The sequence below is a fragment of the Hyaena hyaena genome, unplaced genomic scaffold (assembly GCF_003009895.1).
Source record: "Hyaena hyaena isolate Hyena2069 unplaced genomic scaffold, ASM300989v1 scaffold_20, whole genome shotgun sequence".
Lineage (NCBI taxonomy): Eukaryota > Metazoa > Chordata > Mammalia > Carnivora > Hyaenidae > Hyaena > Hyaena hyaena.
The window spans coordinates 5,086,107-5,113,379 of record NW_024080652.1 but is presented as its reverse complement, the minus strand read 5'-3'; the positions used below and the strand labels follow the sequence as shown (position 1 = coordinate 5,113,379).

At 45.4% G+C, this 27,273-nt stretch overlaps 1 protein-coding gene across 1 annotated transcript; it reads right to left on the bottom strand.

The window, feature by feature from the left end:
* Nucleotides 1-854: 854 nt before the first annotated feature.
* Nucleotides 855-27,112, bottom strand: PMS2 (PMS1 homolog 2, mismatch repair system component). Its single transcript, XM_039226103.1, has 15 exons — nucleotides 27,024-27,112; nucleotides 24,991-25,130; nucleotides 24,209-24,295; nucleotides 23,686-23,788; nucleotides 22,766-22,949; nucleotides 20,233-20,400; nucleotides 19,365-19,462; nucleotides 17,563-17,662; nucleotides 16,202-16,286; nucleotides 14,698-14,853; nucleotides 11,239-12,121; nucleotides 6,829-6,996; nucleotides 4,507-4,607; nucleotides 4,128-4,297; nucleotides 855-1,549 (listed from the first exon to the last, which is right to left on the bottom strand). The coding sequence occupies exons 1-15, from the start codon at nucleotides 27,044-27,046 to the stop codon at nucleotides 1,406-1,408; spliced, it is 2,610 nt and encodes an 869-aa protein (XP_039082034.1). The 5' UTR covers nucleotides 27,047-27,112; the 3' UTR covers nucleotides 855-1,405.
* Nucleotides 27,113-27,273: the final 161 nt, after the last annotated feature.

Below are 27,273 nucleotides of genomic sequence, written 5' to 3'. Positions count from 1 at the left end.
GCCCACCCGTCCCGCCCTTAAAGGGACCGACGGACGAGAGGCCGCTGAGCAACAGGGCTCGAGGCCGGTTGGCAACTGGAGCTGGACGCACCGGACCTGGGTTTTCCCCGCTCTGCTAATTGCTGCTAATTGCCGCGTGGCCTCGCAGCGTTTATCTTCAGGTAACACAGGAATCTAGGCGGCTTCCCACTGCTGTAGACAAATTACCCCAAACTTAGTGGCTTAAAGCAACACAAATTTATCATCTTAAGATTCTAAGTTAAAAGTCCAACAGGGCTGGTTCCTTCTGGTGGCTCCAGAGGAGAATCTCTTCCATCTTTCCAGTTTCTAGAGGCAGACTTTCTACAGCCTCGATATCAGCTGGGAAAGGTTCTCCAATTTTTGAGTCACCTGCTAGATTGGGCACGTGCAGCCAATCCAGGATACTCGCCCCACTTCATGGCCCGTCCCTCAACCACATCTTCAGAGCCCCTCTGGCCACTTGGGTCACATATTCGAGGGCTCTAGGGGAAGAAGGGGGGGGTTGCCTACCGGACCCCAATTTGTAGAGTTCCTGCAGCTATTAAATGAGATCCTGAAGCAGGGCACAGTAGCATCAACACTTATGACAATAATTACTCGATTATTTCAATACATCGAAGGAATCCCAAGTTTGCAAAGGGAAGCTGAGCGGGAGGGCTGTCCACACTGGTCACTGTACGCCCACAGCCGTCTGGGTTCACTTCCTTTCATCTCTGGCAGGACGAGCTTCCATGAAAAACTATTTGACAACAGGGGCTCTGCTCTCTCAGGACCAGTAATGAGAACATCTTGTGATTCGCACCCCACAAAAAAACCACATCGCAGCATTAAAGTTACAGAAAAATCAATCTTTTATTTCCCCTTGCCTCCAAACAATGTTTGCTGGAGAACATTTAAAAATAGTGACCCCCCAGGCCCCACTTGGCCATTTTCTTCCAGCTGGGCAGGAAATCTCCCTTGGGTTATTTTTTTTTTTAATTTAATGTGCCTTAGGGTGGAAAACCCCGAACCCAAAAGGACCACACTTTTATAAGATTAAACAATTACAAATTTAATTGTACCACAGTTGCAGACAGTTGCAGACAGTTGCAGACTAAAATACCTCAGCCCGCAGCAGTAGAGGCCCAGGTGGCTTTCGAAGCATTCTTCCTATTTTGTTTGACATGCTCTTACCTGTACACACGCACACACATTCTGGTGCCAGCCAGAAAACAGTGCACGCAAGGCTCCACGTGGTCTGACAAGGTTCCCAATATCATTTCTAGTGGATCAGATCTTTTTTTTTTAAACAGGTTAATTTGGAAACAAGCGGACTTGCTAAAACCCTGCTTTTGAAAACAGCAAAACCTGTGATAAAATGTACAATTCTAGAAAGCGAGAGATGTCAGTTTTGCGAAATGACATCCAGGTTGGCAATGTGTCTCATGGTCGGCCTTCCGTGGGGACAGTTCCAGGGATGGTCCATCTCACCCATGTGGGTGATCAGTTTCTTCATCTCACTTGTGTTTAGGGCCGTTCCAATCATCACCTGAGTGGGCGACATGACAGTTTAAAGTTGTACGGGCTCTGGTTAGAAGAGCACCTCTCCAGCACCGTTTTTCTCTGGAACCAGGATGTACGCAACGACAACTCAAAAACAGCGGTCCTGGAAATATCTTGCTCCGTGGAACCCCACCCTCTGATCTCTGAGCCCTCACCTCTTTGTGAAATCCAGCCCCTCCTTTACGGCAACACACCAAACCTGCCCAGGATGCAAGCAGTCTCAGCCGCCCTCCCGCCGCCATGACCCGTCTGTCACCTTGGCAACTGCAGGGCCTCTGAACGGCCTCCCCGCTGTCCCCTTGACCCCTCCACCTGTTCTCCACTCAGCAGCCAGTGATTCCTTTCACAGGCTGTCAGATCACATGGCCCGTCCGCCCTCCCAGCTCTTGCCTCTTACCGGGGTAAAAGCCCACGTGCATCACCCCATCTGGCCCCTCATTGGCCTTGTGCCTGCATCTGCGAGAGCGCAGCCCTCCCTGCCCCTCTTCAGCACACTGGCACCCCCTTTCCTTTTTTTAATGTTTTGACTTTATTTTTGAGAGAGAGAATGAATGTGAGTGGAGGAGGGGCAGAGAGAGGGAGACACGAATCTGAAGCAGGCTCCAAGCTCTGAGCTTCAGCACAGAGCCCATGCAGGTCTTATACCCACAAACTGCGAGATCAGGACCCGAGCCGAAGTCCGACACTTGCCCGACTGAGCCACCCAGAGGCCCCGAGGAACTTGCTCGTTTCTTCTCGCTCAGGTGCACTACACGAGCACCTACCCTGGGACCTGGGCGCTGGCCATGCCCTCTGTCCGGGATCCTCCCTCCTCACTCCCCCTCCCTTCAGTCCCCTGTCCCTGCCTCTTCTTGATGAAACAGCACTCCGCTCGCATCTCCAGCCATCCGCGGAGGTGAGCAGGCTCCATAGCAAGCACAAGAAAACAGAGACACCAGGAAAGTCGATGTGAGGCGACAAGCCTGAACCTATATGTCACCTGCCTCCTTCCACATGCCACGCACAGCCCCAGAGGCAGCGTAAGAGGTGGGGCTCTGCCACTTGGGGGCAGACAGACCACAGACAAGTCAAGAGAGAAACAGGTATCACCCAGGGGGCTGCGCCTGGGTGCCTGGGGAGCCTAGGGCAGGAGGGAGCCAGGCTATGTGAAGGCAGTATTCGAGGCGGGCGCCGGTGCGGCTGCGGACCTGGCATGTGGCCTGTGTGGCAGGAGCTGAGCGAGTGGACGGGATGGAGCGGCCGGCAGGGCATGGGCCCTCGGGGTGCGACAGAGGAACACCCACATCAGTAGCTGTGTGCCACAGCACGAGGCCCCGGGGTGGGGGGTGGGGGGTAGGGAAGGGCAGCCTGTGGCTCCGCAGTCTGGGAGTCCCCTAGAGGCAGGATTCTAAAACTCCGAGCCATTGACACAGGCCAGTTTGCCCTGCCTCCCACTCACAGACCCCGGGATGGGGGCGCCACTGTTAGGTCTTCATCAAAGAGATACCTTCGGCTGGAAGTCACATCCTCCCCCCACCCCCTCCCTGGAGGAACTTCATCCAATCCCCAGGCTCTAGGTGCCCCCAAGCTTTGATCTCCACCACTGACATTTCCCCTGAGCTCAGATCCATTAACCTGTCTGCAGACACCTGCACTTAAGCCTGGTGGGGCCGCAAATACAACACGTCCACATCAGCTTTTATGCTCCCCACCCCCCAAACGCGAGCACGCTGCTGCTTTGCCGCCTGCCTTGTTCCATTCGGGCGCCCCCCACCTGCAGGTGCCACGCTGGCACCTGGACCTCAGCCCTTCAGGCGAGCTCCCCGGTCCCCACCAGGACCTCAAGACCCCGGGTGGGTCCCTGATGCTGCTCGGCTCACATCGTGGCCCCCCTCTGGTCACAGACAGCCTCTGGCTTGGCACCAATGCTCCCCCCACCCCGCATCTGTGCACTTGCTATTTCTTCTACTTAGAGAGCTCTTCCCCGAGGGCCTCCATGCCCCCTTCCAGGCATCAGCCCAGATGCCCCCTCCTCAGATGGCCTTTCCCTGACCCCCAACCTCAGCTGCTCTGCCCGGGGGGAGGGCCCAGGCCACTCTTTCTCCCCATACTGTTTTAGTTTCTTTTCTTGGCCTACTGGTATCAGAAGTTATTACTTTCACTTAGGTCTCTTCCCCACTAAACTATAAGCTCCGTGAGGGCGAGGACTCCTCTGCCTTGTCCCCTCTGTGTCCCAGGTGGCACCTGGGTGCAATCTCTGATGAATGAAGGGCAGCCGGCTGCTCCCAGGGTTCAAGGGTTCTAGATGCAACAGCTTTACTCTGACATCAGGCTGATCGCCCCACATCCGCCACCACCTCCAGGACAGCCTGAGCAGCGGCAGTGAAACATCACAGTAATCACAGGTTAGAGGTCAGAGACATCACAGACTCGTGCAGCTCGCACGTCACACTGGCAGAGAAGGGTGCAGCCGTATTACATATGATGACCCATGGCAGTCAAGGCCAGAGTCGACAGCGCTGCCTGGCCCACGGTTGGCCCAAGCAGACCCTCCAGGCCCTGGCAGACCAGTGCTGTTTACTTACAGACTTTCGACAGGCTCTGGAGGCAAACATCTGTCTGACACGGGAAGGCCGGCACATGACCCCAGGGCTGTCACTTAGCATGAAGATCAGTTCATCGATGTCCTGAGGTCCAAAGGTCCAGTTTTTACTGGTTGGCAAGGAAATCAATTTAGCCTTTTCAGTGACTGGAGCTGAAGGAATAAAATTTGGAGAAGAATCCATTATTTGAAAAGTATGTTTCATTTGATGCCTACCTAGAACGAACACTGAAAAACAGGACAGAGACAAAATGCTTTTTGGGGGAACCATTTCCGTCTCTGATCAAATACACTGATCTCAGGCACCTCGAAGACTGTTCCCAGCCCTGACGGGACACCATCCTGACATCCTAGTCACTCACCCCCTTCGTCGATAACAAAATCAAAGCCATTCTTTCTGAATATTTCCAGATTTTCTATTAGGATAGCTTCATTGACAGCTGTTAGGTTGAGAGTCTGGGGTCTGAAAAAACAGAGAAGAGATTCAAACCCAGTCTTGAAGTCAAACGTTGAAGCCATAAAGCAAAAATGAAACAAAATCACTGTGTGCTGCTTTGAATTTCAAACAGCAACATGAGTGACTTTATTTAGCTGCGTGCCTCTCATGTCACATAACTGCCTGAGAATTTCCTGCTAATTTTCTTTTTTTTTTTTTAAGTTCAAATGACCCCCAAAGCAGATGGCTTTTCCTCAGTCTGCCATCCCGCCCCAACGACCCCACATTTCTCTCAATCCAGTCCCTAAAGATAATACAGCATAAAGACGCTATGTTTCCTCCCGCAATACAGGCCACGTGGAAAGCCGGGCTGGGTCATCACGGGCATCTGAAAGCAGAGTACAGATGACCCTCCGAGCCTGCGTTATTGATCTCACCATCTGTCCAGGCAGCAACCTGTCCACCGGTCCTCCTGGGTCGCCGAGTCCTTAATCAGCTGGAACTCATCAGGGCAGGAGATAGGACAGTGTGCGCATGGACACGTGCACACAGGCCCAGTCTCCCCCTTCACGGAGTAAAAGACCAGTGGAGAAGAGCGACATTGAACATGCAAACTATAATTACCAATTACGCTGTCAATAAGGAGGCGGAGACACCCAGCGCCGTAAGAGCGCAGAGCAAGGGAGATGGACCTGGAGACAGGAGTCAGGGAGGGGGTCTCTGAGGAAGGGACCTCGGAGCTGAGAGCCGGGGTGAGCGCCCGTTACCAGGCAATGGATGGATGGGTGAGCGCAGGGATAAGCATTCTAGGCAGGGAGAAGTCTGTGCAAAGGCCCAAGGATGGACCACTGATGTTCCCAAAGCCACATACAAAAGATCCACTTCATTCTTCTTAATGACACGTAGGGAATCATCAGACCTGTCAACGTTTTGAAAAAGAGACAGCCAGTGTGGCTCAAGCATTGAGAACAAGGAGGGGAGGGCCTGGGGAGGGCCAGACAATACGGGACCTTGTAGGAAAGGAAGGATCTATGGTCTTTATCCTTGGACCATGGGCCACCTGGGATCCCAAGTGATCTGTGATTACCTGGGCTGACCTGAAATGTCACAAACAAGACCTTATTTATGCAAAAAAGACCTCTGTGAAAGAGGCAGGAATAATCCAGGATAATAAAGTAGCTTATTAAATGTCTTTCTTTACACAGGGCACCTGGGTGGCTCAGTTGGTTGAGCATCCGACTTCGGCTCAGGTCATGATCTTGCAGTTCGTGGGTTTGAGCCCCGCATCAAGCTCTGTACTGACAGCTAGCTCAGAGCCTGGAGCCTGTTTCAAATTCTGTGTCTCCCTCTCTCTCTGACCCTCCCCTGCTCATGCTGTCTCTCTCTCAGAAATAAAAAAAAAACATTGAAAAAAAAATTTTTTTAAGTAAAAAAAAAAGTCTTACTATTACCATTTACATCTGCTGAAAATAAACGAATTCAACCGTTCCATAGGAAATAGACTACTCTGTAAACTCAGTGCTTTTTCCCAGCTGAGTGACTGTTTTTTTCACGCAAGGATTTACTCCCGTTGGGACCTCAGTGTACTTCTCTATGTCACTGGACTTCCCAAATGAAAATCCGTGACCTCTTCTTATCCCTTGGCTTTAGAAAACACTTCTGGTCTACATGATACACCATCCCACCGCCTTGTAAAGCGGTCAGCGTAAAACAGGCGTTGGCAGAGGAGAGAGAAATACCAAGTTCTGCAGTGACTGATCACTGGACTCGACCTGTGCTAGCTGAGGACGGACACAAACGCAGCACCGCCCTTCTGAACAGCTAAATTCTAGGTGCTATAAACAGACGCGTTATGTACCATACGCTGGCCTTCATTGGAAGGATTTCCTGGCCCGCCAGAAGAGGTAAAGGGCTTGAGAAATAAAGAACACTGGCTGTGTGAACTTGGGAAAGTCACCTAACCTCTGTGTTCGTGCGCCTCCGTTTTATCATCCACAAAGTGCTAATGGTAACAGGTTTGGGAAGGTTAAATGAATTAACACGTGTAAGTGGTTTCATCAGAGCCTGGCACACAGGAAGCAGTCAAGAAATGGCGGCTAGGACTGCGGTGTGAAAAGTATAAAAACCTGCCATAGGGATGCTTGTGGCTAAAAGAGAGAGAGACACACACACATACACATATGCTCTCAGGTCTTAAGCTGTAGGGATGCGAGAACACCAGAGATTCTGAACACCAGAAGGAACTCACGCAATAAGCCTTTGCCCCTGGAGGGCGGTGTGCTGCTGGAGCATCTCGAAGTTGTACTTCTCATCTGTGGCGTGCTGGTCCACTATGAAGATATCTGCATCCAGTTTGGTGATTATGAATCCCAAGTTGAACTGACCGATGATCTCCATGTCTGCAAACATCGTTTTACTGCATGTGGAAAATGTTCATTATGAGACATCAATGATTTATAAAAGGTTACTTTCTGATTGTAAAACAGAGACTGTAAGAGAGGAACTATACAAAAACATAAACTAGAAAAAGTCCCTAATAATCCCACTGTCTGAAGATAACAGTAGTTGTTCACTCGTTTATCCAGCTCCCCAGAGATGGTATTAGTAACTATGGCTCATGTGGCATAGATATTCCCAGACCTTCGTCTACACGTTGTTTAAAAAAAACAGAAACAAAAATGGGGGCGCCTGGCTGGCTGGGTCAGTTAAATGTCTGACTCTTGACTTGGGCTCAGGTCATAATCTCAGGGTTTGTGAGTTCAAGCCCCACAGTGGGCTCTGTGCTGACGTTGTGGAGCCTGCTTGGGATTCTCTGTCTCCCTCTCTCTGCCCCTCCCCTGCTCGCTCTCTCTCATAATAAAAATTTTAAAAAATAGAATCATAATTCCCCATGCCATTCCAAGTGCCTCACTTCACAATGCACCTTCGGGGCTTTTCCACACCCATCCGTGTAGATCTCCTTCATTCTTTCTAATGGCCATATAGGAGCTCACTGTAAACACCTACCACAACCCGCCCGACAAATCCCCTACTGAAGGACAGTTTGGGTGCTTCCATTTTGAGGAATGTAAACACTGCAGCAAACGTTTGTGGACATAAATCCACTCTATTCTGGAGGTATTTCTGTATGATAAATCCCTAGATTTGTAACTGTGTAAAAGTACCTTTTCACCAATCCTGTGTATCAATCTTTCTAGTATCTGCCAACCTCAGCACCGGGTCCTTTGGTGAGTGGCTTCAAAATCTAATACCATTCAAGCCTATGTGCGTCAGTGCAGACAAGACAGACACCACCACTGATTGTCACATGAGAAACTGACACTGCCATTCTATCCCCCACACAACTAAACTCTGTGAAAATGGGTTTTCATGAGGATCAGCCCCGAGGTGCTCAGATGGTGAGTCGAGCTGAGACCTGAGATGGTCTTTCTTTCTGTGAGTGCCCCAGTGCAGCGAGGAAGATCCCTTCCACACCACAGCGCCCGCCTGGGCTCCCGTGGGGCTTGCTTTGGTTGGCGCTTGGCCACAGTCAACAGAGGGTGATGGTCTAACATTGACGCCTCTGTGTGCCATGGATTACTAAGCTCCCATTTCCTAGGGGCAAGGAGCTCAGCACTGAGCTCCAGTCCAAGGTCAGGCCCAAACTAATCCCCAAACCCTATCTTTGAAGGCGTGTCTCCTGGGATCATTCCCTGGTAGTAATTTCGTGTCAGAGTCCAATCAAGAAACAAAAACCACACCACCAATTTGAACAGCGGAAATTCGTAATCAGGTACTAATCAGGTACGGGCAACAAGTATAAGGTAATTAATTACTAAGCTAAGAGACACAGGGGGAGCAGAATGAGCAGTGCTGGGCCTCCTGCTGGTGGCTGCCTTGTAGGAGGAAAAGACCAGGGCAGCCAGGAGCAAGGAGAGAGGCTGCAGTGGCCCTCCACCGCCCCCTACTGACCACATCTAGAAGTGCACCAGCAGAGATGCTCACATGGTCCAGCCTGAGATGGCAAAGGAGGGATCCTACAGCGGATTCAAACCAAGACGCAATACATCCATAAGCAGCACCAACACCACGTCCCTGGTGAGGCTGTGCTCTGGTTCCCCGGGTAGAGTCCCCGGCCTGAGAATGCAGGAATTCTCTCCCTGCAGGTGTTATCTCCCACCGTAAAGTGAAAAAATAGCATCAGGCTCAACCAATGAAGAAGAAACAAAACTGTACAACTTGCTGTATTTGGTTATAACTCAAAATGGAAACCCAAAGCTGATAAACGCTACCCTGGTATTTCAATCACTGCCTCATCTTCCACTCTGGACGTGTCTCGGGAAAAAGTATTGGCAGGACAGCTAAGAACAAAGGGCCGATGCAGCAGCAGTGCACCGAAGGCCAGATGCCAATGCCAGGCCCACTGGGGATCAGCGTTTCTCACAGTGAGCATCTGGGGTACCTGACAAAAAGGCGGATTCCTGGGCTCCCCACCCACAACCCACCAACCACATCTACTGAAACAGAATCTCCAGAGCCTGGCCATGGGTTCTGCTTTCTGAACAAGCTTCCTAAGCGATTCTTTTGTGTTCCCCAAATTCAAGAACTACGATAAGAGGTGATCGATGAATATTTGCTGAATTAAAATCACTACTTTTAAGAATTATAGTTGAGGTCATTCACTGGGAAGGCTAAAAGAATCCAGAGTTGGGCGCCTGGGTGGCTCAGTCAGCTGAGCATCCAACTCTTAATTTCGTCCCAGCTCATGATCTAAGGGTCTGTGGGACAGAGCCCTGCATCAGGCTCTGTGCTGAGCCTGGAGCCTGCTTGGAATTCTCTGTCTGTCTCTCTCTCTCTCCCCCTCCCACTCTCCACTTATATGTGCGCGCGCGCTCGCTCTCTCTCTCTCTCAAAAAAAAAAGAAAAAAAGAAAAGAAAAGAGAAAGGAATCCTAAGTGAAAGCATAATTAGTTTCCACTTGGGGCACCTTACAGGTCTTTCTCCAACAACACGTGTTCCAAGATCGTGCGTGTGGGAGCGGGGAGGGGGGCTCTTCGCTGCATCCCTCAGCGTTCACAGGCCCCAGACCCCACCCAAACAGGCTCGCCTCCATTAGTCACACACAACTTAAAGGAACTATTTCCTATGGTATCTGAGTGGTCCAGTCAGTTAAGCGTCCGACTCTTGATTTTGATTCAGGTCATGATCTCACGGTTCATGAATTCGGGCCCCACAGCGGGCTCCACACCATCAGTGCTTGAATTCATTCTCTCTCTCTCTCTCTCTCTGCTCCTGCCCTGCTTGTGCTCTCCTTCTCTCTCTCTCTCAAAATAAATAAACTTTAAGGAAAAAATAAATAAATGAGCTATTTCCTAAAAACCTTTCTCAATGTAAGCTAGGCACTATGAATATTAAGGGAATTACCTAACATAAGGCTTGCTGTTGATGAATTGATCATTAAAATTAGGCAAAGCCTGTGCAGTCGACCAAAGGTGCCATAAAATATCAATGTAATTACTGAAGTGCTCTGCGTACAGGACACGGCACATTTCAGTACCTACTGAGACAAAACACGTACAATGGTTAAAAAGATCAAAGTTAAGTATTTCAAGGGAAGTCACCATTTTTAGAAGTCACAATGTTGTATGTGATTTTTGTCAAGGAAGCAGTAGTGACTGGTGTTTTCTGTTATCGTTATTATTATTAACCGTTTTCTTAAAATTGACTCTTTTTTCCTTAGCTTTACCCTATGCAATCTCCTAGATATCACAAGTTTGGTAATGCATTCTACTTTTTCCTAATACACATTAAAATGAATCATGGGAGGGGTGACTGGGTGGTTCAGTCAGTTAAGCATCTGACTTCGGCTCATGTCATGATCTCACGGTTCGTGGGTTTGAGCCCTGCACTGGGCTCTGTGCTGACAGCTCAGAGCCTGAAGCCTGCTTCGGATTCTGTGTCTCCCTCTCTCTTTTTGTCATTGTCTCTCTCTCTCTGCCCCTCGCCCACTGGCACTCTGTGTCTTTCTCAAAAATAAACATTAAAAAAGATTTTTTAGTGAGTAGTGGGAAATAGTAATATCCACTAAAACTGCCATGGATTCAGTGTAGGGAGGAGTCACTGTGAGCTGGAAACCTTGGGGAAGAGGAATGAGATCGGGGTCTAGGAGGCCCTGATTAATTTGAATGGAAAGGATGTGCTAAGAACATCTAAGGAAACGATTCTTGAAAGGTTCTAAGAGAAAGAGCCCTTTAAAGAAAGTTAATCTGACGCATGTGAGGGGCAATGAAAAGGTGGTGAAAGGAAAAAGCATCACCAATGACGCACCGGTAAGGCTAATGGGCAAGTCCGTAAGGTGGAAACAGACTCCCAAATTAGAATCGTCTAGAAGGAGTACAGAGAAAGCAAAAGAAAGAGGGGCCGGGAGAAGAGGAGAGAGAAGCTAGGGCAAGTGTGATGTTGGGGTGCACAGGAGGCCCCCAGGGAGGACGGACCTGACAGCCAGGGGACCGGACCCAGGGGCCCAGGCAGGGCCACACAGGCGCCCCACACTGGAGGAGGAGTGACCAACAGAGCAGAGACACCCAGAGGAGCAGAACCAGAGCCTGGAAGGATCAGCCCCGTCCCCTCACGGCAGCTCACCAATGTGCATAGAACTACCCCTAGGAAAGAATGTTACCTTATCTCCTTTCTCAGCTCATCTTCGGCAGCTTGGTTTTCTCCGGGGCAAATCTTTGCCCTGAACTTCCGGTAATTCTGTTCGCCTCCTTGCGGCCGTTCTTGGTGACATAACTGCTTTATTCGTGCCGCTAAAGACCGCATGGAAAAGGCCAGAGGCACGATTTTCTTATTGATTTTAACAGCTACATCGACCTGAGAGGCTGACGCATTCTGCACAGTCACCGACCCTTGGGGGGTGTCAGGATTAGGAGGAAGGCCATCTTTCTTAAAACGCTTTGTGCCTGGGGACGCATCTGCGGGCGGAGGCAAGACCCTACGTTTCCGTCCACCGTCCTCGCAGCTGGAACCTCGCTCCGGGTCCACAGGGTGACGGGCAGGTTCAGGCAGCTTCTCAGAAGACTTCGCGTCTCCCAGTGAAAACCTGTCTCCAGGAGGGCTGGCTGCACGGTCACCGCAGGACTGACCGCCCATTTCTGGGGGGCCGAGCCCCTCCCCTGGGCCGGCCGGAGTGCGGCTGTGCCCCGAGTCCTGCTCTGTCTCCACTCCGTCCCTGTGGTCCCCGGAGCCCCCATGTGAACGCGTCGTCTCCACGCCAGGGCCGCAGGAGTCTGTGTCCGAGCCGCGCTTCTGGAAGCCCAGGGAGTCTGAAGTGCCAGGACACTGCACGTGTCTCTTCTGTCGCGGGGAAATCCGTCTCGCTTCGGTGGTCTTGGGGTGTGGAGACTCGGTCTGTGTCGTGTGCCGAAGAGAAAAGGTCTCTCTCAGTCTGGAAATGGTCACTGCCCTCTTTGCCTCTCCTCCAGTCCGTAACGAAGCAGGGTCATCCTGTTCTTCTGGCACGGGCTTGTCCACCTCTGCTGAAGGCTTTTTTATCAAGTTACCTGAGTAGGTATGAGCAGGGGAGAGTATCAGGGGCTACACTGAAGTGGAATCAGAGGGTATTTCTAGGGGTGCCTGGGTTGCTCAGTCAGTTAAGCGTCTGACTTTGGCTCAGGTCGTGATCTCGCAGTCCGTGGGTTCGAGCCCCGTGTCGGGCTCTGTGCTGACAGCTCAGAGCCTGGAACCTGCTTCGGATTTTGTGTCTCCCTCTGTCTCTGACCCTCCCTCACTCATGCTCTGTCTCTTTCTTTCTCTCCCTGTCAAAAATAAACATTTAAAAAAATCTTTAAAAAGAGGGCATTTCTACAAAAGTAGGGATCCAGAGATGGCTAACTGAGCATATGAAAAGGGACACACAAATTGAAACCACAGTTTGATTTGCTACCACATGCTCACCAGGATGGGTACAAATTCAAGAAACAACAAAAGTCCGCAGAGATGAGGATCAAAAGGAATGTGTAAATTCTGCTGGTGGTAGTGAAACCGGTACGGCCGCTTCGGAAAACCCTCTGGGAGTAGATCCTAAATCTGAACACAACGCAGGCCTGTGACCTGGCACCGTGCTCCTTGTAGACCCGAGCCCGCCACAGCCACAGACAGGGTGTCCGCGGCTGCTCTGGCTCTAACGACTCAACCATCCACAAATAAATCATGGCATTTAATAACTACAATGGAACGCCACACGGCAACGAGAACGGATGAATGAGTCACCGTATGACTTGGATGAATCCTACAAATGAGAGAAAGAAACAAATCTTTGCCAAAAAAAGCACAAATTAAAAGCAGATGTGGTGTCAGAAGTGAGGAATATGGTCACCCCTGGGGGTCGCTGGGAGCAGAAGGGTAGCAGGGTGCTCCTACGGCTCCTATGTCCTGACCTCAGGGCTGGTACACTTATGTTTGTTTCTGTTTTCAGTACAATCGCCAAGAGGGGGCACTGGTTCAGCTGTGCTTCAAGATGCACTGGTATTTTGAGCAGTTTCTCTTTCCAGGGTAGCATCCGGCAACGCGTGTGTGTGAGAGGGCTCGGCGATGCCAAGTAGCCCATTCCACAAACGTGTACATACACCTGAACGCCCTCCACTCCATCCCCATGCACACCCACACCCACAGTACCCCCTCGCCAAAGACGGCCAGGGCTGGGGGGCACCCACTGCATCCAAAGCGAAGCTCCACCACTCTACTGTCCGGATTTCTGTGCTCCTGTTTCACACTCCACCCCTCAGGACCTTCGCCTCTACCTCAGGCCCTGATTCTCAAAACCAGAGTCTGCCAGCTAGCTTCCAAATCGACCCCTCCCTACCCCTGCGGTGTTCAGAACGTTAGGACAGGGCTGCTCAGGATCCCAGTCCCTCCCCGAAGCCCCTCACAGCTCCTCCTCGCACCCTCAGCTCACAAAGCTCATCAGAGAACCTCTCCTCTCATTGGGAGCTACAGCCATCTGTCACCTTAGCTTTCGGCCAAACCTTAGTTTCAGCTTCCTCAGCAGCTCCGGTCTTCCCCCCTCTGAGGACACAATGATGGGCACCCACCATCTCTGCACATACAGACATGAGGATCAGGGCAGGCTGGTCAAGAGAAGAGAGTGTGTGACCCAAGGAGACCTGGCCATGGGGGTTGGGGGAGGGTATAACGGCCAACTCTTCCCTCTGCCCTCTTGGGCAGCTGGGGCTCAACGCCGGTCCCCCTCCCAGATGTTCCAGCTGCTCTCGGTTTGGATAAAAAAGATGACAACTACTTAAATGGCTGATCATGTGTGACCAGGCAGTAAAACAATGACTATACATATTATTACTATAGATCCTGAATCAGCTTTGTGGTGACGCTCATTCCCATGTGCCACTCCCACGTGCCATTTTCCCCCAGGGTGACGGGTGAGGGCCCTCAGGAATTCCCCACTCCGTAAAATAAATGAGGAAATGGGCAAAAATGGTAAGAATCAATTTTTTTCCAAACTCTGGAGATTAACAAAAGGCTGCAGTGATCGGGAGTGTTTATTAAAGAAAAACGGTTCATGGGGTGCCTGGATGGCTCAGTCAGTTAAGGGTCCAACTTCGGCTCAGGTCATGATCTCGCAGTTCATGGGTTCGAGCCCTGCGTCGGGCTCTGTGCTGAGAGCTCAGAGCCTGGAGCCTGTTTCGGATTCTGTGTCTCCCTCTCTCTCTGACCCTCCCCTGCTCATGCTGTCTCTCCCTCTCTCAGAAATAAATAAAACATAAAAAATTTTTTTTTAAATAAAGAAAAACAGTTGCATCTTGGTGAGCACACATCCCTTGTATATGCCAAATGTGCCTTCCACTTCTCTTGTTAACTCAATTTCCTTACATCTGCAGCTCTATACTGTCTAGTGTGACACATTCTCTCAGAGACTTTGGGGGCTCCTGGGTGGCTTGATTTCAGCTCAGATCATGATCTCATGGTTCGTGAGATTGAGCCCCACATTGGGCTTTGCACTATCATTGCAGATCCTGCTTGAGATTCCCTCTCTCTCTAAATAAGTAAGTAAACATTAAAAAAAAAAAAGGCAAGTATCACAACAGCCGTAGAAGCTGTCCATAAATCTGTATCTTTTTCTTACCTTCAATACCCAACAACGGCTGCTGACTGACATTAAGTTTGTTGACATTGCCATCAAACATTCCTATCAAGGATGTCTTTAAAACTGCCAACAGAAGCTTTTCCTCTTGTAGTAAAATTTGCCTTTTATCAGGAGTAACATTGACATCAACACATTCTAAAGCAAAAAAAAAAACAAAAAACTTATGTTTAAAATCACCTTTGGGGCACCCGGGTGGCTCAGTCGGTTAAACATCCGACTTCGGCTCAGGTCATGATCTCACAGTTCGTGGGTTCGAGTCCCATGTCGGGCTCTGTGCTGACAGCTAGCTCAGAACCTGGAGCCTGTTTCAGGTTCTGTGTCTCCCTCTCTCTCTGACCCTCCCCTGCTCACACTGTCTCTCTCACTCTCTCTCTCTCTGAAATAAAGGTTTAAAAAATTTTTATAAATAAATAAAATAAAATCACCTTTAACAGATATTTCCCCATCTATTTTACTCTCTTGCATGTACCAACAGTATTGTTAAAACACTGCAGTGTCCAGACTAATATTCATAAACTATGAAATCAGCGCTTTCAAAAAAAACAAGGAAAAGATGAACCATTTATTAAATGGATGGAATATGCAAATATTTGAATGGTTAATCTGCAAAAAAAATAAATAAAAGAAAGAAAGAGCAAATAAACACATGAAAACGTATGATAGAAGGCTGCATACCAAAACAGGGTTCTTCTACTATTGCCTACTGAATTTGGTTCAAAATGACACTACCCAGTACACTACTCTAGATGTGTAAATGAATATAGCACGATCCTAGTCATGGACATGCTAATTCTAGTTCTAGGAGTGTATCTTAAGGAAACTACCAATGATATATAGGTAACAATTCTATTATAAGGATAGTACGTAAATTTCTAAAAACTGAAGACAGCTAAATTAAAGCTAAACATTTTTTAAAAGTTTAAGATACATCTGTACCTTAGAATATAATGAATGCAGCTGTTAAAATCATGTTTCTGAATAACTTTTAGGATATGGAAGAAAAAAACCATTTATGTTGAAGGATAAAGAGCTCCATACAAACTTACCCTTTTCTCCCTACAAAGGATACAAGTAGGGAAAAATATATATATACATATCATTACCTATTTTCTTAAGATGTACACATATTTCTAAGGACCTAGGGAAAAATACTAGATAATAAACCAGAATTTTCCCAATCAGAAGAAAAATATGCGTTATTTTTAAAATTAGGGAGACCATTTGGTTTGCTTTCTCCCTTATGTGCCATGAAAAAATTTTTCTAATAATACCATTAGCCTGGTCTCAAGCAGAAAGCAAGCCTGTATAAAAAAAAATAAATGTCTATAAAATATAATTAAAAGTCTGTAGGAAAAAAATATATAACACCATTAACTGTTAGCACAAAAATTTCTTTCTGGTCATATCATATAAAGACTTTATGATTTCATTTTTTATTTTAGGGGTAAGTCACCAATGTGACAGAAAGCTCAGTGGAGCTTACCTGAATCAACAGAAATGTTAAGAACAACAAATGGATACTGATGTCGATTATACATATGATAGACCTCGTTCACAAGTCTGGAAACCTACGTACGAAACAAAGGTTAAAATAAGAGACTCTTAAATACTGAGAACAAACTAAGGATTGATGGGGTGGGGGAGAGGGAAAGGGGGTGATGGGCATGGAGAAGGACACTTGTTGGGATGAGCACTGGGTGTTATATTGAAACCAACTTGACAATAAACTATAAAAATAAAAACAAAAAGAAAGGTAAAAAAAGAACAAACATTCCTGTCTGTCCCCCAACAGGCTGTTCTAATCAGCCACTACAGGGTTATATTTTAACAAATTTACTGAAGTAGAGTGGTCCTGCAATAAACTACACGTATTTTACAGTATGAGGGGCACCTGGGTGGCTCAGTTGGTTAAGTGTCCGACTTTGGCTCAGGTAATGATCTCACAGTTCGTGAGTTCAAGCCCTGCATCATCAGGCTCACTGCTGTCAGCATGGAGCCCACTTCAGATCCTCTCTTTCCCTCTCTGTCTGCCCCTCCCCCACCTGCATGCACACGCTCTTCCTCTCTTTCTTTCAAAAATAAATAAACATTAAAAAAAATGTTTAAAAACATGAACTATACAGTTTGCTAAGTTTATAATCAAGATCAGTTAAGATTATAATCAAGACAATCAATATATCTATCCATTGCCCAAAAAAGTTTCCTTGTGCCGCTGAAAGGGACATTTTTAATCATCAATCCCTAAACCTGAATCTTTTTCCAATCCAAAGCTGCGTTTGAAGAAATGTCAAAAGATGCAGGTGCAGCCTATTTACTTATCTATTTATTGTGTTATGTTAACTCCAGGGCCAACATGCTGCAGGTGCAGTTTAAATGGTCATTAGACACATCCTGATGTACATAGAAATGTATTTACGTCACCTTATAATGCAATTGGTAAAACTTGTGGAGATAAACTATAAAACCGTACCATGCACAATAGTGAACCATATCTGACAGAAGTCATTTTCAAGTACAAGAAAACATATCTATGACTGATGTACAATATTGCTGAAAATGCAAAATCAAAACTGAACCATTAAAACCCTATCAAGATGACCAGTCTAGGGGCGCCTGAGTGGCTCTGTCGGTTGAGCATCTGACTCTTGATTTTGGCTCAGGTCATGATCCCAGAGATGTGGGATTGAGCCCCGCATCAGGCTCTGTGCTGACAAGTGCTGAGCCTGCTTGGGATTCTCTCTTTCTCTTTCTCTCTCTCTCTCTCCACCCCCCCCCCCTTAGTCCCTCCCCTGTTTGTGCTCTCTGTTTCTCTCAAACCAAAAAAGAACCTTAAAAACAAAGTACCTTTGCTGGGTCACAAGGCCGCCGATTGATAAAGAAAAACTGTCTGTCTGTTGAACTTCTTCCAACACCATGAGCACAGTGGGAAATGAAACCAGAGATGCTGTTCAATGTTCACATGGGAAGGGCAGGATTCCAGAATGAAAAGAGTGAATAACACATCAGAGGGGATGTTCATAAAATAAAAACAAAATAAAAATACAACACCTGGTGACATGCTGATGAGTATTAACATTTCAGTTAACATGTGTCTGTGTTCCATTCTGATAAATCATAAAAAGGACACAGACCTTCTGGAACGTTCTATAGCTCTTATAGTCAACAAATCCACCATAGGCAATGCAGTGAATTCAATACATACTGGCTTCAGCTCTTTTCTCACTTGTCCTATTAAATTCTTGGCCTCCACGCAAGAAGGGAGTCTCACCCCAAACTCACATTCTAGAATCTTCACGCTGTCCCAACCGGCTGCTCAGGAAGCCCAACTACTTGTATTCAGGATTTCTCCACACTCCCTGCTCTTTTAAAATCTATTCTCTTTGGGGCGCCTGGGTGGCTCAGTGGGTTAAGCGTCTGACTCTTGATTTCAGCTCAAGATCTCATGGTTAATGAATTTAAGCGTGGAGCCTACTTGAGATTCAATCTCTTCCCCTCTCTCTCTGCCCCTTCCCCACTCACTCTCTCTAAATAAACTTAAAAAAAAATTTTTTTTAGTTAAAAAAAAAAAAATAAAATCTGTTTTCCATCAGCAAAGTTCTATCTCCTAAGGTATTGTTAAAGAGCTTCCTCAGGGGCGCCTGGGTAGCTCAGTCAGTTGAGCATCTGGCTCTTGATTTTGGCTCAGGTCATGATCCCAGGGTTGTGGGACGGAGCCCTGAGTCAGGCTCTGCACTGGTGCACTGCGCTCTCTGCCTCTGCCCCTGACCCCAACTCGCACACACATGTGCTCTCCCTCACTTTCTCTCTCTAAACTTAAAAATAAAAATTAAGTGCTCCCTCTGCCTGCGATCCAGCCAAAGAAATCTGCACTTCTGTAAGAACCGTAGGCTCACAAAAGAAATGAATCCCTGCATGTGAGCCAGAGGCAAGTAGAGAGAGAGAGAGAGAGAGAGAGCAAACATGGGCTGCCAAAGGGCCAGTCCCAAGTAGGGAAGTGCCAATGTTTGTTATGCTAAAAGTAGTGATGATGGACAAGACGTTGGGTAAGGCATGAATGAAAGGAAACAGCCTGTTACCCTCTGCCAAATCCCCGTAAAGCAAAACATATACATAAGTTAAAAGTTATTTTAACTTGTCACTAAATAGAGACTTCACTACAAAGACTTCAATAGGAAATGAACTGGAACCAAAGAATTCAATAGGAAATCCCCTAAAGTGCACCAGGGACCCAGAATATTGAACGAATTAAGTAACGTACCCCTTTACAGAAATCTTCTTTCTCAGCAATAATAATTGCCTATAACTTTATAACAAACGTAAAAACTACAAGCCTTAAAATCATGATCTTTAAAAACAAAAGACTCCAGGGGGCCCTGGGTGGCTCAGTCGGTTGAGCGTTCCGACCCTTGATTTTGGCTCAGGTCATGATCTCACGGGTTCGTGAATTCGAGTCCTGTACTGTCAGCACAGAGCCTGCTTGGGATTCTCTCTCTCCCTTTCTTTCTGCCCCTCCCCTGCTTGTGCTCTCTCTCTCTCAAAATAAATAAAAATAAAAACACACACACAAATAAATACATACATACGTAAATACAAAAAGCCCCAGATAAAACGTTCGATTGGAGCTTTCCTGGCAGCAATCCACTCACCGAAACAGAGCATGGGGAGCATCACCAGGCTGCAGCCCGTACTCTTCACACACGGAGTCACTAGGGGGCAGCTGAACAAAAGGAATGAGGCTTTGCAGCTAAAAAAAAACAAGACTCACAGTTAATTCCTAACAAAAATAGGATGAACCTAATTTCAGAAAGGGAAGGATTTGTGTGTTTGCTTTTCTTGGTCAGGCCATTCAAGTGAGCACACAGAGAATCTCGTCAGCTGATTCTAGAGGCTATCACAATTTTGGTTTTTTTATTAGAAGGATGGACTACTTGGGCACATACTTATCCATAATCAATACACTGCTCACACCACACTTTTTCAGATGGAGAGTAAAGGGAGTGTTTTATTCTCTGGAAGAATAAAATAAAAAAATCTTTCAGCTCTCAACATTAATTCTTGTGGCAAGTACCTAATTAAGAAATTAATTACTGGGGGCGCCTGGCTGGTGGTAGAGCAATCGACTCTTGATCTTGGGGTTTTAAGTTTGAGCCCCATGTTGGGTACAGAGGTTACTTAAAAATAAAAAATCTTTAGGGGTGCCTGGGTGGCTCAGTTGGTTAAGCGTCCCACTGGATTTCAACTCAGGTCATGATCTCATAGTCGTGGGATTGAGCCCCATGTCAGGCTCAGTGCTGAATGTAGAGCCTGCTTAAGATTCTCTCTCTCTCTACCTCTGCTCCCCCCAAATCTATCTCTTTTTAGTAAAAAAAAATAAAATAAATGAAAAATAAAATAAAAATCTTAAAAAAAAAACAATTTATTGGATTTTCTTCTCTCTTCTTTGGAAAGGACGATGGAAATCTGACATAATTACTAGAGCAATAAAATGTTTTTTAAATAACTGGCCACCCCTACCTGTTTCTGGCCAAATACAGATCCAATGTTTTCCTTTATACTGGAGCTTCCGCTTGTGCAAACCACAGGCTGGCGTTTTCCTTGTCCAACCTGATTGGTGCAACTTACTCGGACGCCTGCTGCAATGATACAGTACGCGTGTAACACCTGGACCATTCTGGCATACTCCTGTTTGAAAAACACAAATGCAAGACTCCACGTTATTTTAATCCTACAAGAACTACATGGTGCAAGTTTAAACATCTGACTCAAAATTCTCATGTCAGCGCACAAAGAAGGCAAATTATTCCTGAGAGAATGAGCCGTGAATACTTTATATGTGTTTGCCTTTGTATACCACACATACCTTCATACTCAGTACAACAGAGAGCTACATTCCTAACCACACTTCTCTCGTGTCCACAAGGTGCGTGCCCACTGCTATAAAAATTGAAAAGTGCATTCCCTTGGACCTTGTAATCCTTCCTTTAGAAATTCATCCTTGTAAAATGACTGGCATAAAGATATATTACAAAAATGTTCACTGAAACAATCTGTAGTTGTGAAAAAAAAACTTTTTTAAAAGTTATTTGATCAGATGGTGAGTCAATTAGGTCAAACACTTTTTAATTAAAAAAATGTTTTTATGGGGGCACCTGGGTGGTTCAGTCGGTTAAGCATCCGACTTCGGCTCAGGTCATGATCTCACGTTCGTCGGTTTGGGCCCCGCATCAGGCTCTGTGCTGACAATCAGCTCAGAGCCCGGAGCCTGTTTCGGATTCTGTATCTCCCTCTCTCTCTGACCCTCCCCTGCTCATCCTTGCTCTCTCGCTCCCTTTCTCTCTCTCTCTCTCAGAAATAAAAATTTTAAAAAAATGTTTTTATGTTTATTTTTTGAGAGAGAGAGAGAGAGAGGGAGGGGAAAGAGAGAATGTCAGGCAGGCTCTACATCTTTAGTACAGAGCCTGATGCGGAGCTCAAACTCACAAACTTTGAGATCATGACCTGAGCTGAAATCAAAAGTCCAACATTTAACCAACTGAGCCACCCAGGTAGGTGCCCCTGTAATTGTGAAAAATGAAAAAGAATCTAAGCCACCATCAACAAGGAGCTAATAAATTATGGAATATTCATATAATGGCAGAATGATAAAGAATAAAGTAATGAGTCAGCCAAAAGATTCCTACAATCAAAAATGATACCTATGATATATTATAGAAATGGTCAACTCATATAACAGTACATATAACTCGATACTAATTGTTAAGAAAAAAGTTGAAACATATGCATAAAAAATTAATAAGTAAATAAAAACCTTTAAAAAGAAAATCAATGATTGGATTTTATTCTCCATTCTTTGGAATAAAGGTTCTATACACCTGTATATCAGTCTACACCAAACTCTGGGAGGTAGGCTGAGATCATCTCAACTTTCTACTACATACGATCCTATATTACTTAAATTTTCTATTCTGTATTGTTTCATTCACTATATTAATTTATCTATCTTGAAATGTTTTTTCTCAAGATTTATAAATACATGAAACTCAAAGGAGCCTGGAAACACACACATCACACTGTTAACGACAGTCTTTTCTGGCAAGTAGAAACTCTTTATTCCTATATTTTTTGAGGCACTGATTTTTTATCATGAGATACAAAAAAATTAATAACATTTTTCTATACAAAAAATATTTTTATTTTTTGTTTGGTTTTAATTTTTTTTAATGTTTATTTTTGAGAGAGAGAGAGACATGTAGCATGAGTAGGGGAAGAGCAGAGAGAGGGAGACACAGAATCAGAATCGGAAGCAGGCTCCAGGCTCTGAGCTGTCACCACAGAGCCCAAGGCGGGGCTCAAATCATGAACTACGTGATGATGACCTGAGCCAAAGTCGGATGCCTAACCGACGGAGCCACCCAGGTGCCCCTACAACTGCTTTTTAAGCACAATTATATATTTAATTATTTCATTTCCATTCAAATTCATAAAAGTTGTAATACTTCATTTTTCAGGAAACCAAGAAAAACATCTTATTAAAAACAACAGATAGAATAAAAAAATGTTACTTCTTAAAGAACTCATTCTGATGTCAGAACACCTAATAAATAGGATTTGATGATTTCCATCTTTTTAAGAAAAAAAAAAAAGGATAAATCAACCTCAAGTTCAGTCTTTGGTTGGGAAAAGGTAAACTAGGCACGTCCCAAAAATTTCAGGGAGGAGAACCATCTGAAGAGTTAACCTCAGTGTACCTTAGCGAGGGAGATCTTTCACTATGCAGGTACATCGCACTATTGATGCTCTCAGAAGCTGGGGTTCTGAATTTATGTATTTTTCTTTTTTTAACATTTATCTATTTTTGAGAGAAAGAGAGAGCGTGAACAGGGGAGGGTCAGAGAGAGAGGGAGACACAGAATCCGAAGCAGGCTCCAGGCTCTCAGCTGTCAGCACAGAGCCTGATGCGGGGCTTGACCTCATGAACCGCGAGATTATGACCTGAGCCCAAGTCAGACACTTAACCAATTGAGCCATCCAGATGCCCCTAACATACCTTTTTAATATTCCTTTGAAACTCCTTATGGCGCACGGGAAGTGTATAAAAGAGCTGCTGCACACTGACAGTTGTCCCTCTGGGTCGTGGGTGGGGGGTTTTCTGGACAATTTTCCCATTGTGATCAAACACCAGTCGAGTCCCAACCTTTGCGGATGCGTGGCAGGTAGAAATAGTCACATCACTGTGAGAGAGAGCAGACGTGACGTGGTCAGACACTCACAGGTGCTGGATGTCACATGCTCATTCTGTCACTTCCTCTCCTGAAAAATGCTGATCTCTCTGAGATAATTGAGAAGGTTCTTATGGGTGAAGGGTCATCACAGAATCTAAGGCTTGGCGCCTATCAGTGAGACAGAGTTCTATAAATACTTTGTTTTGATGAAAGCTTTGATACTTTGTTTTTTGTTTGTTTGTTTGATTAAACTGCAAAATAGAAGGTCTCCAAGTTTACGTATTAGCGAATGAAGATTTATTTCCCAGTTTTATTCCTACTGTTTTAACAAAATTTTTAACAAGGATCCAAAAAATATTAGAGTTCCAGTGTAGAAGTAATTATGCATAAAAACTTAGAGTCTGTTATATATAATAAGTGTTTCAGTTAAAATTTTTCCTGCAGACTGAAATAAAGCAAAACTAACACATCTGTAATTATTATTATCTATCTACTGTTTTAAAATGGAGAAGTTACTGCTTTAATAAGAGTAATAATTCTTTTACAATGTTATTTCCTTCATTTCATTGCTTACATTTCAGAAATATCAGCACTTAGATGGGCAGTAAAATAAAATAGAATGTGGAAGTTGGAAGTTGAGACACTCAGGATGGAAAAGTATGAACAACGATTCTAACTCTACGTTTTTATTTTCAGAGAGATTTTTCTAAGGGGTCAAGTTAGTAGATAAAAATATTGTTATCACCTCAGCGCACAAAGTGAGCTCAGAGCTTCACCCCGGAAGCCAAAAGTTTCAACCTGAGTTAGGTCAGCAAAGTCTTGAATCTTAGAAGTGTGATGTTTCAGAGCTGAAAGAGAGGTGCACAGTAAGACACATGATGTTTCAAGTGACAGAACACTGAACATGTACCAAACCTACCAAAGCAACAGTTTTAAAAATCTGTTTTTGTGTTTCCTAAGACAGTGTTACTCAAAGTTTGGAAACATTTAGTTCGAATATTTAAAAATAGAACTAGAGGCACCAGGGTGGCTCAGTCAGTTAAGTATCTGACTCCAGCTCAGGTCATAATCTCACAGTTAGTGAGTCTGAGCCCCGCATAGGCCTCTGTGCTGACAGCTCAGAGCCTGGAGCCTGCTTCGGATTCTGTGTCTCCCTTTCTCTCTGCCCCTCCTCCGCTCGCACTCTGTGTGTGTGTGTGTCTCTCTCTCAAAAATAAATAAAACATTAAAACATTTTTAAAAAATAGGATTAGAAAAACTCAACTTACTTAAGCCTTCAAAGTTTTCTTCCTCTACCCCGCATCCATTGTCTGAAACTTCAATGAGATCCACCCCATAGTCTTTGAGCCTTAGATCTAAAAAGTTTAACATATTAATTTCTCAAAGAATTGATCCATGAAAAAGCCTTTATACTCATAGTATTTATTATAACTTACATAATGTAAACTTGAGTTATAACTATACTTACTTAAATGTACTACTGTCATTTTGTCTATTTCATTTTTTTAAAAAGGCCTTCTTGGCAATTGATTAACCTAGATAAAATAGTTTTTTCTTTCTTTCTTTTCTTCTTTTCTACCTTTCTTTCAAAATGATAACTTTAATAGAATCATTACAGAGAAAAGGCTCTGGAATCAGACTTCCTGGAATCACTTTCTCCTAACTTTGTGACCTCAAAGTAAATTCCCGTGCCTTCATTTTTTATCTATAAAACAGATATAATAATGATAATAATAACTCCTATCTCATCTGTTCTATAAAACGACTATAATAATAATAGTAATTACTATCTTGTAAGGTTATTCTGCAGACTAAAAATAGCCGTGTGGCACACATTAAGAACACAATAAAAGTTAACTGTTTTTATTATTATTATTACTACCTACCCAAGTATTAGGCACATAAAAGATGCTAAATTTAAGTTTAAAAAATAGTAATTTCTTAGTATGCCGACATTTGATTGTCTCATTACAATCACAAATGTTTCTTGAAAAATATAGTATAGTATAAACTGATTATTTCCCATGGCTTAAAACTCTCCCAAACTTACCAATATTAGTGGCACCGGCATCCACACTATTTTCTACCAACTCCTTCACGGCAGTACTTAGACTCAGTACTACCTGTCCAGAACAAATCTGATGGACTGACCTCCGATCGATAGGTTTGATGGCCTTAGCAAGTTCTGTACTAAAAACAAGAGTTACAAGAAACAAAGCAAGTGTGCATTTATGTATTTTCATTCTGGTTTTAACTGTGGGAAATGATTCATCTCTGTCAAAAGTCAATTATCTACCATGTTCATTATATTAACTATTGATCATATTCATAAATATAACTGTTATTCTATGATCCTTACATACCTGTCAAAAAACCTGAATAGATACTTCAAATGTAATGGGTATTTAGAAATTTTATTACACTAGGATCTATATGGAGGAGACACATGTACCCCTCAACCTAGAAGTCAATAATCTTTGGCAACAATGGGACTTTCTTCTGAAAAGTGAACACTTTTTACTTCTTACACGATTTGAAAAACCCACAAGTATAGTGGGAAATACACAGCATTTACATCAAAATCAAAACCATCTTAGAAACTGGGTACTGGTTCTATAACTATTCCCAAACAAGCCTTTGAATCTCCACTCTCAATCCAGGCTGCCTGCTGCTGCCTTAGCAAAGATGCCCCAAAGTTCTTGCTGTACCTACTTTAAGCGTTTCCAAACCAATTTGTTTCCATTTTCTCCCTACTCCAATCCCCCTTCCATGATACCATCAGTTACTTTAAAAATCAGGAATCTGGTCAAATAATTTCTCTGCTTAAAAATCTACTAGTGTTGGGGCATCTGGCTAACTGAGTCAGAGGAGCATGGGACTTCTGATCTTGGGGTCCTGGGTTCACGTACCACCTTGGGTGTACAGATTACTAAAATAAATAAATAATCTTTAGGAATTTTTTTTTTAATCTACTAGCATCCCACTGTCTCCTATTATTAAGTTTAAAATCTAGCCCTCACTGGACCGCAGTCTACTCTTCTCTCATTCTCTCCAATCCTCTCCCTTCACCAACTCCCCACTCCCCTACATTCTAGTAACAGCAAACTGTGTCCTGGATGTCACAAGCTCTTCTAGACACAGATACAAATCTTTGTCTAGACCACTCCCCTCTTCCTCCTTTGCCTGGCAAACTCCTGTCATCCCAAGAACGTATTCCTTATGTTCGTTAATTTAGCAAATTCTTAACCAGCTTAATTGATTATATATAAGTTCTGGTTCTGGGTATAATAGAACCCAGAAGCCTCCCTGGGAGAGAAATCTTTGGGTCTTCTCCCACAGCATCTAACACACGGAGGACCTCCAATAAACGCTCGTGAAATAAAGCAACAAACATCTTTACTCTTCCTTCCACCTTGTAAAAAAAAATTAAGCTCAGGTTTCTCTTAAATGTGAAAACTGCAGATGACAACATAAAATGGAAAGAAGGATCTCTAAAACTTATTTATTTGACAACACACCATAGGCTAACAACTCCACTTCCGATATTTATTTTGAGAACTGGGGATGAAACATTTAAACACAGACCGTGAATCTGAGTTCAGGAAGCTGCCACTGAATTCAACGGTGCTAAGCCGCAGATTCGCGCTTCGAACTGCATGCAATTTACTAGCCAGCGATGACAGATTCAAAGTGATAAAAAAAAAAAAAAGTTCTGCATTTTTAAAACCTGCGCGGCTATGCAAATTAGTATTTGCCTTGAAGCCTCCCCAAAATAACCTCAATTTTCAAAAACAGAAAAGAAACCAGGTAGAAAGGACACAAATTCAGGCTCCAGGGACTTCGCGCTCCAGCTTCCAGGCCACGGACGTGTGGCGGCGTCCAGAGTAGTCTGCCTGGGAACCGGCCGGATGCCCCCGCCGACCCCAAAGGGCGGCAGGGAGGGGAAGCGTCGAGGAGCCAGCTCCGGGGCTTCCGCGCAGGCTCGCCCAACGCTGCGTTCTCTTCCCACTCCATTCCAGGAGTCTGGAACGCCGTGGGCCTCAGGGAGGGCAACCGCGAGGGCACACTGCAAGCACCGCTCACCTCGACCCTTGGGCTACCTCCATGGATCCAGAACGCAACCCGCCCCCGGGACTCCAGACAGTTCCCGCCGCCGCCGCCGCCGCCGCCGCCGCCGCCGCTCTCACGGAGGCTCCGCCCCCAGCTGCCCATTGGCCATTTCCGACACTATGCCCCACCCCTTCCGGATGGGAGCGGAGGACGTTTCCCACACCTCCTTCTTGCTGACTGGTTGTGAAAAATGTCGAGGCCGTGACGTAAGAGGGCACGGCCC

Coding starts and splice junctions, on each gene's coding strand:
- PMS2 (XM_039226103.1), bottom strand. CDS start 27,046: ATGGAGGTAGCCCAAGGGTCGAG. Junction 16,287..17,562: donor GGCCTTGTGACCCAGCAAAG/GTACTTTGTTTT, acceptor TTTCGTACGTAG/GTTTCCAGACTTGTGAACGA. Junction 4,608..6,828: donor CAGGGGCAAAGGCTTATTGC/GTGAGTTCCTTC, acceptor CTGTTTTTTCAG/ACCCCAGACTCTCAACCTAA.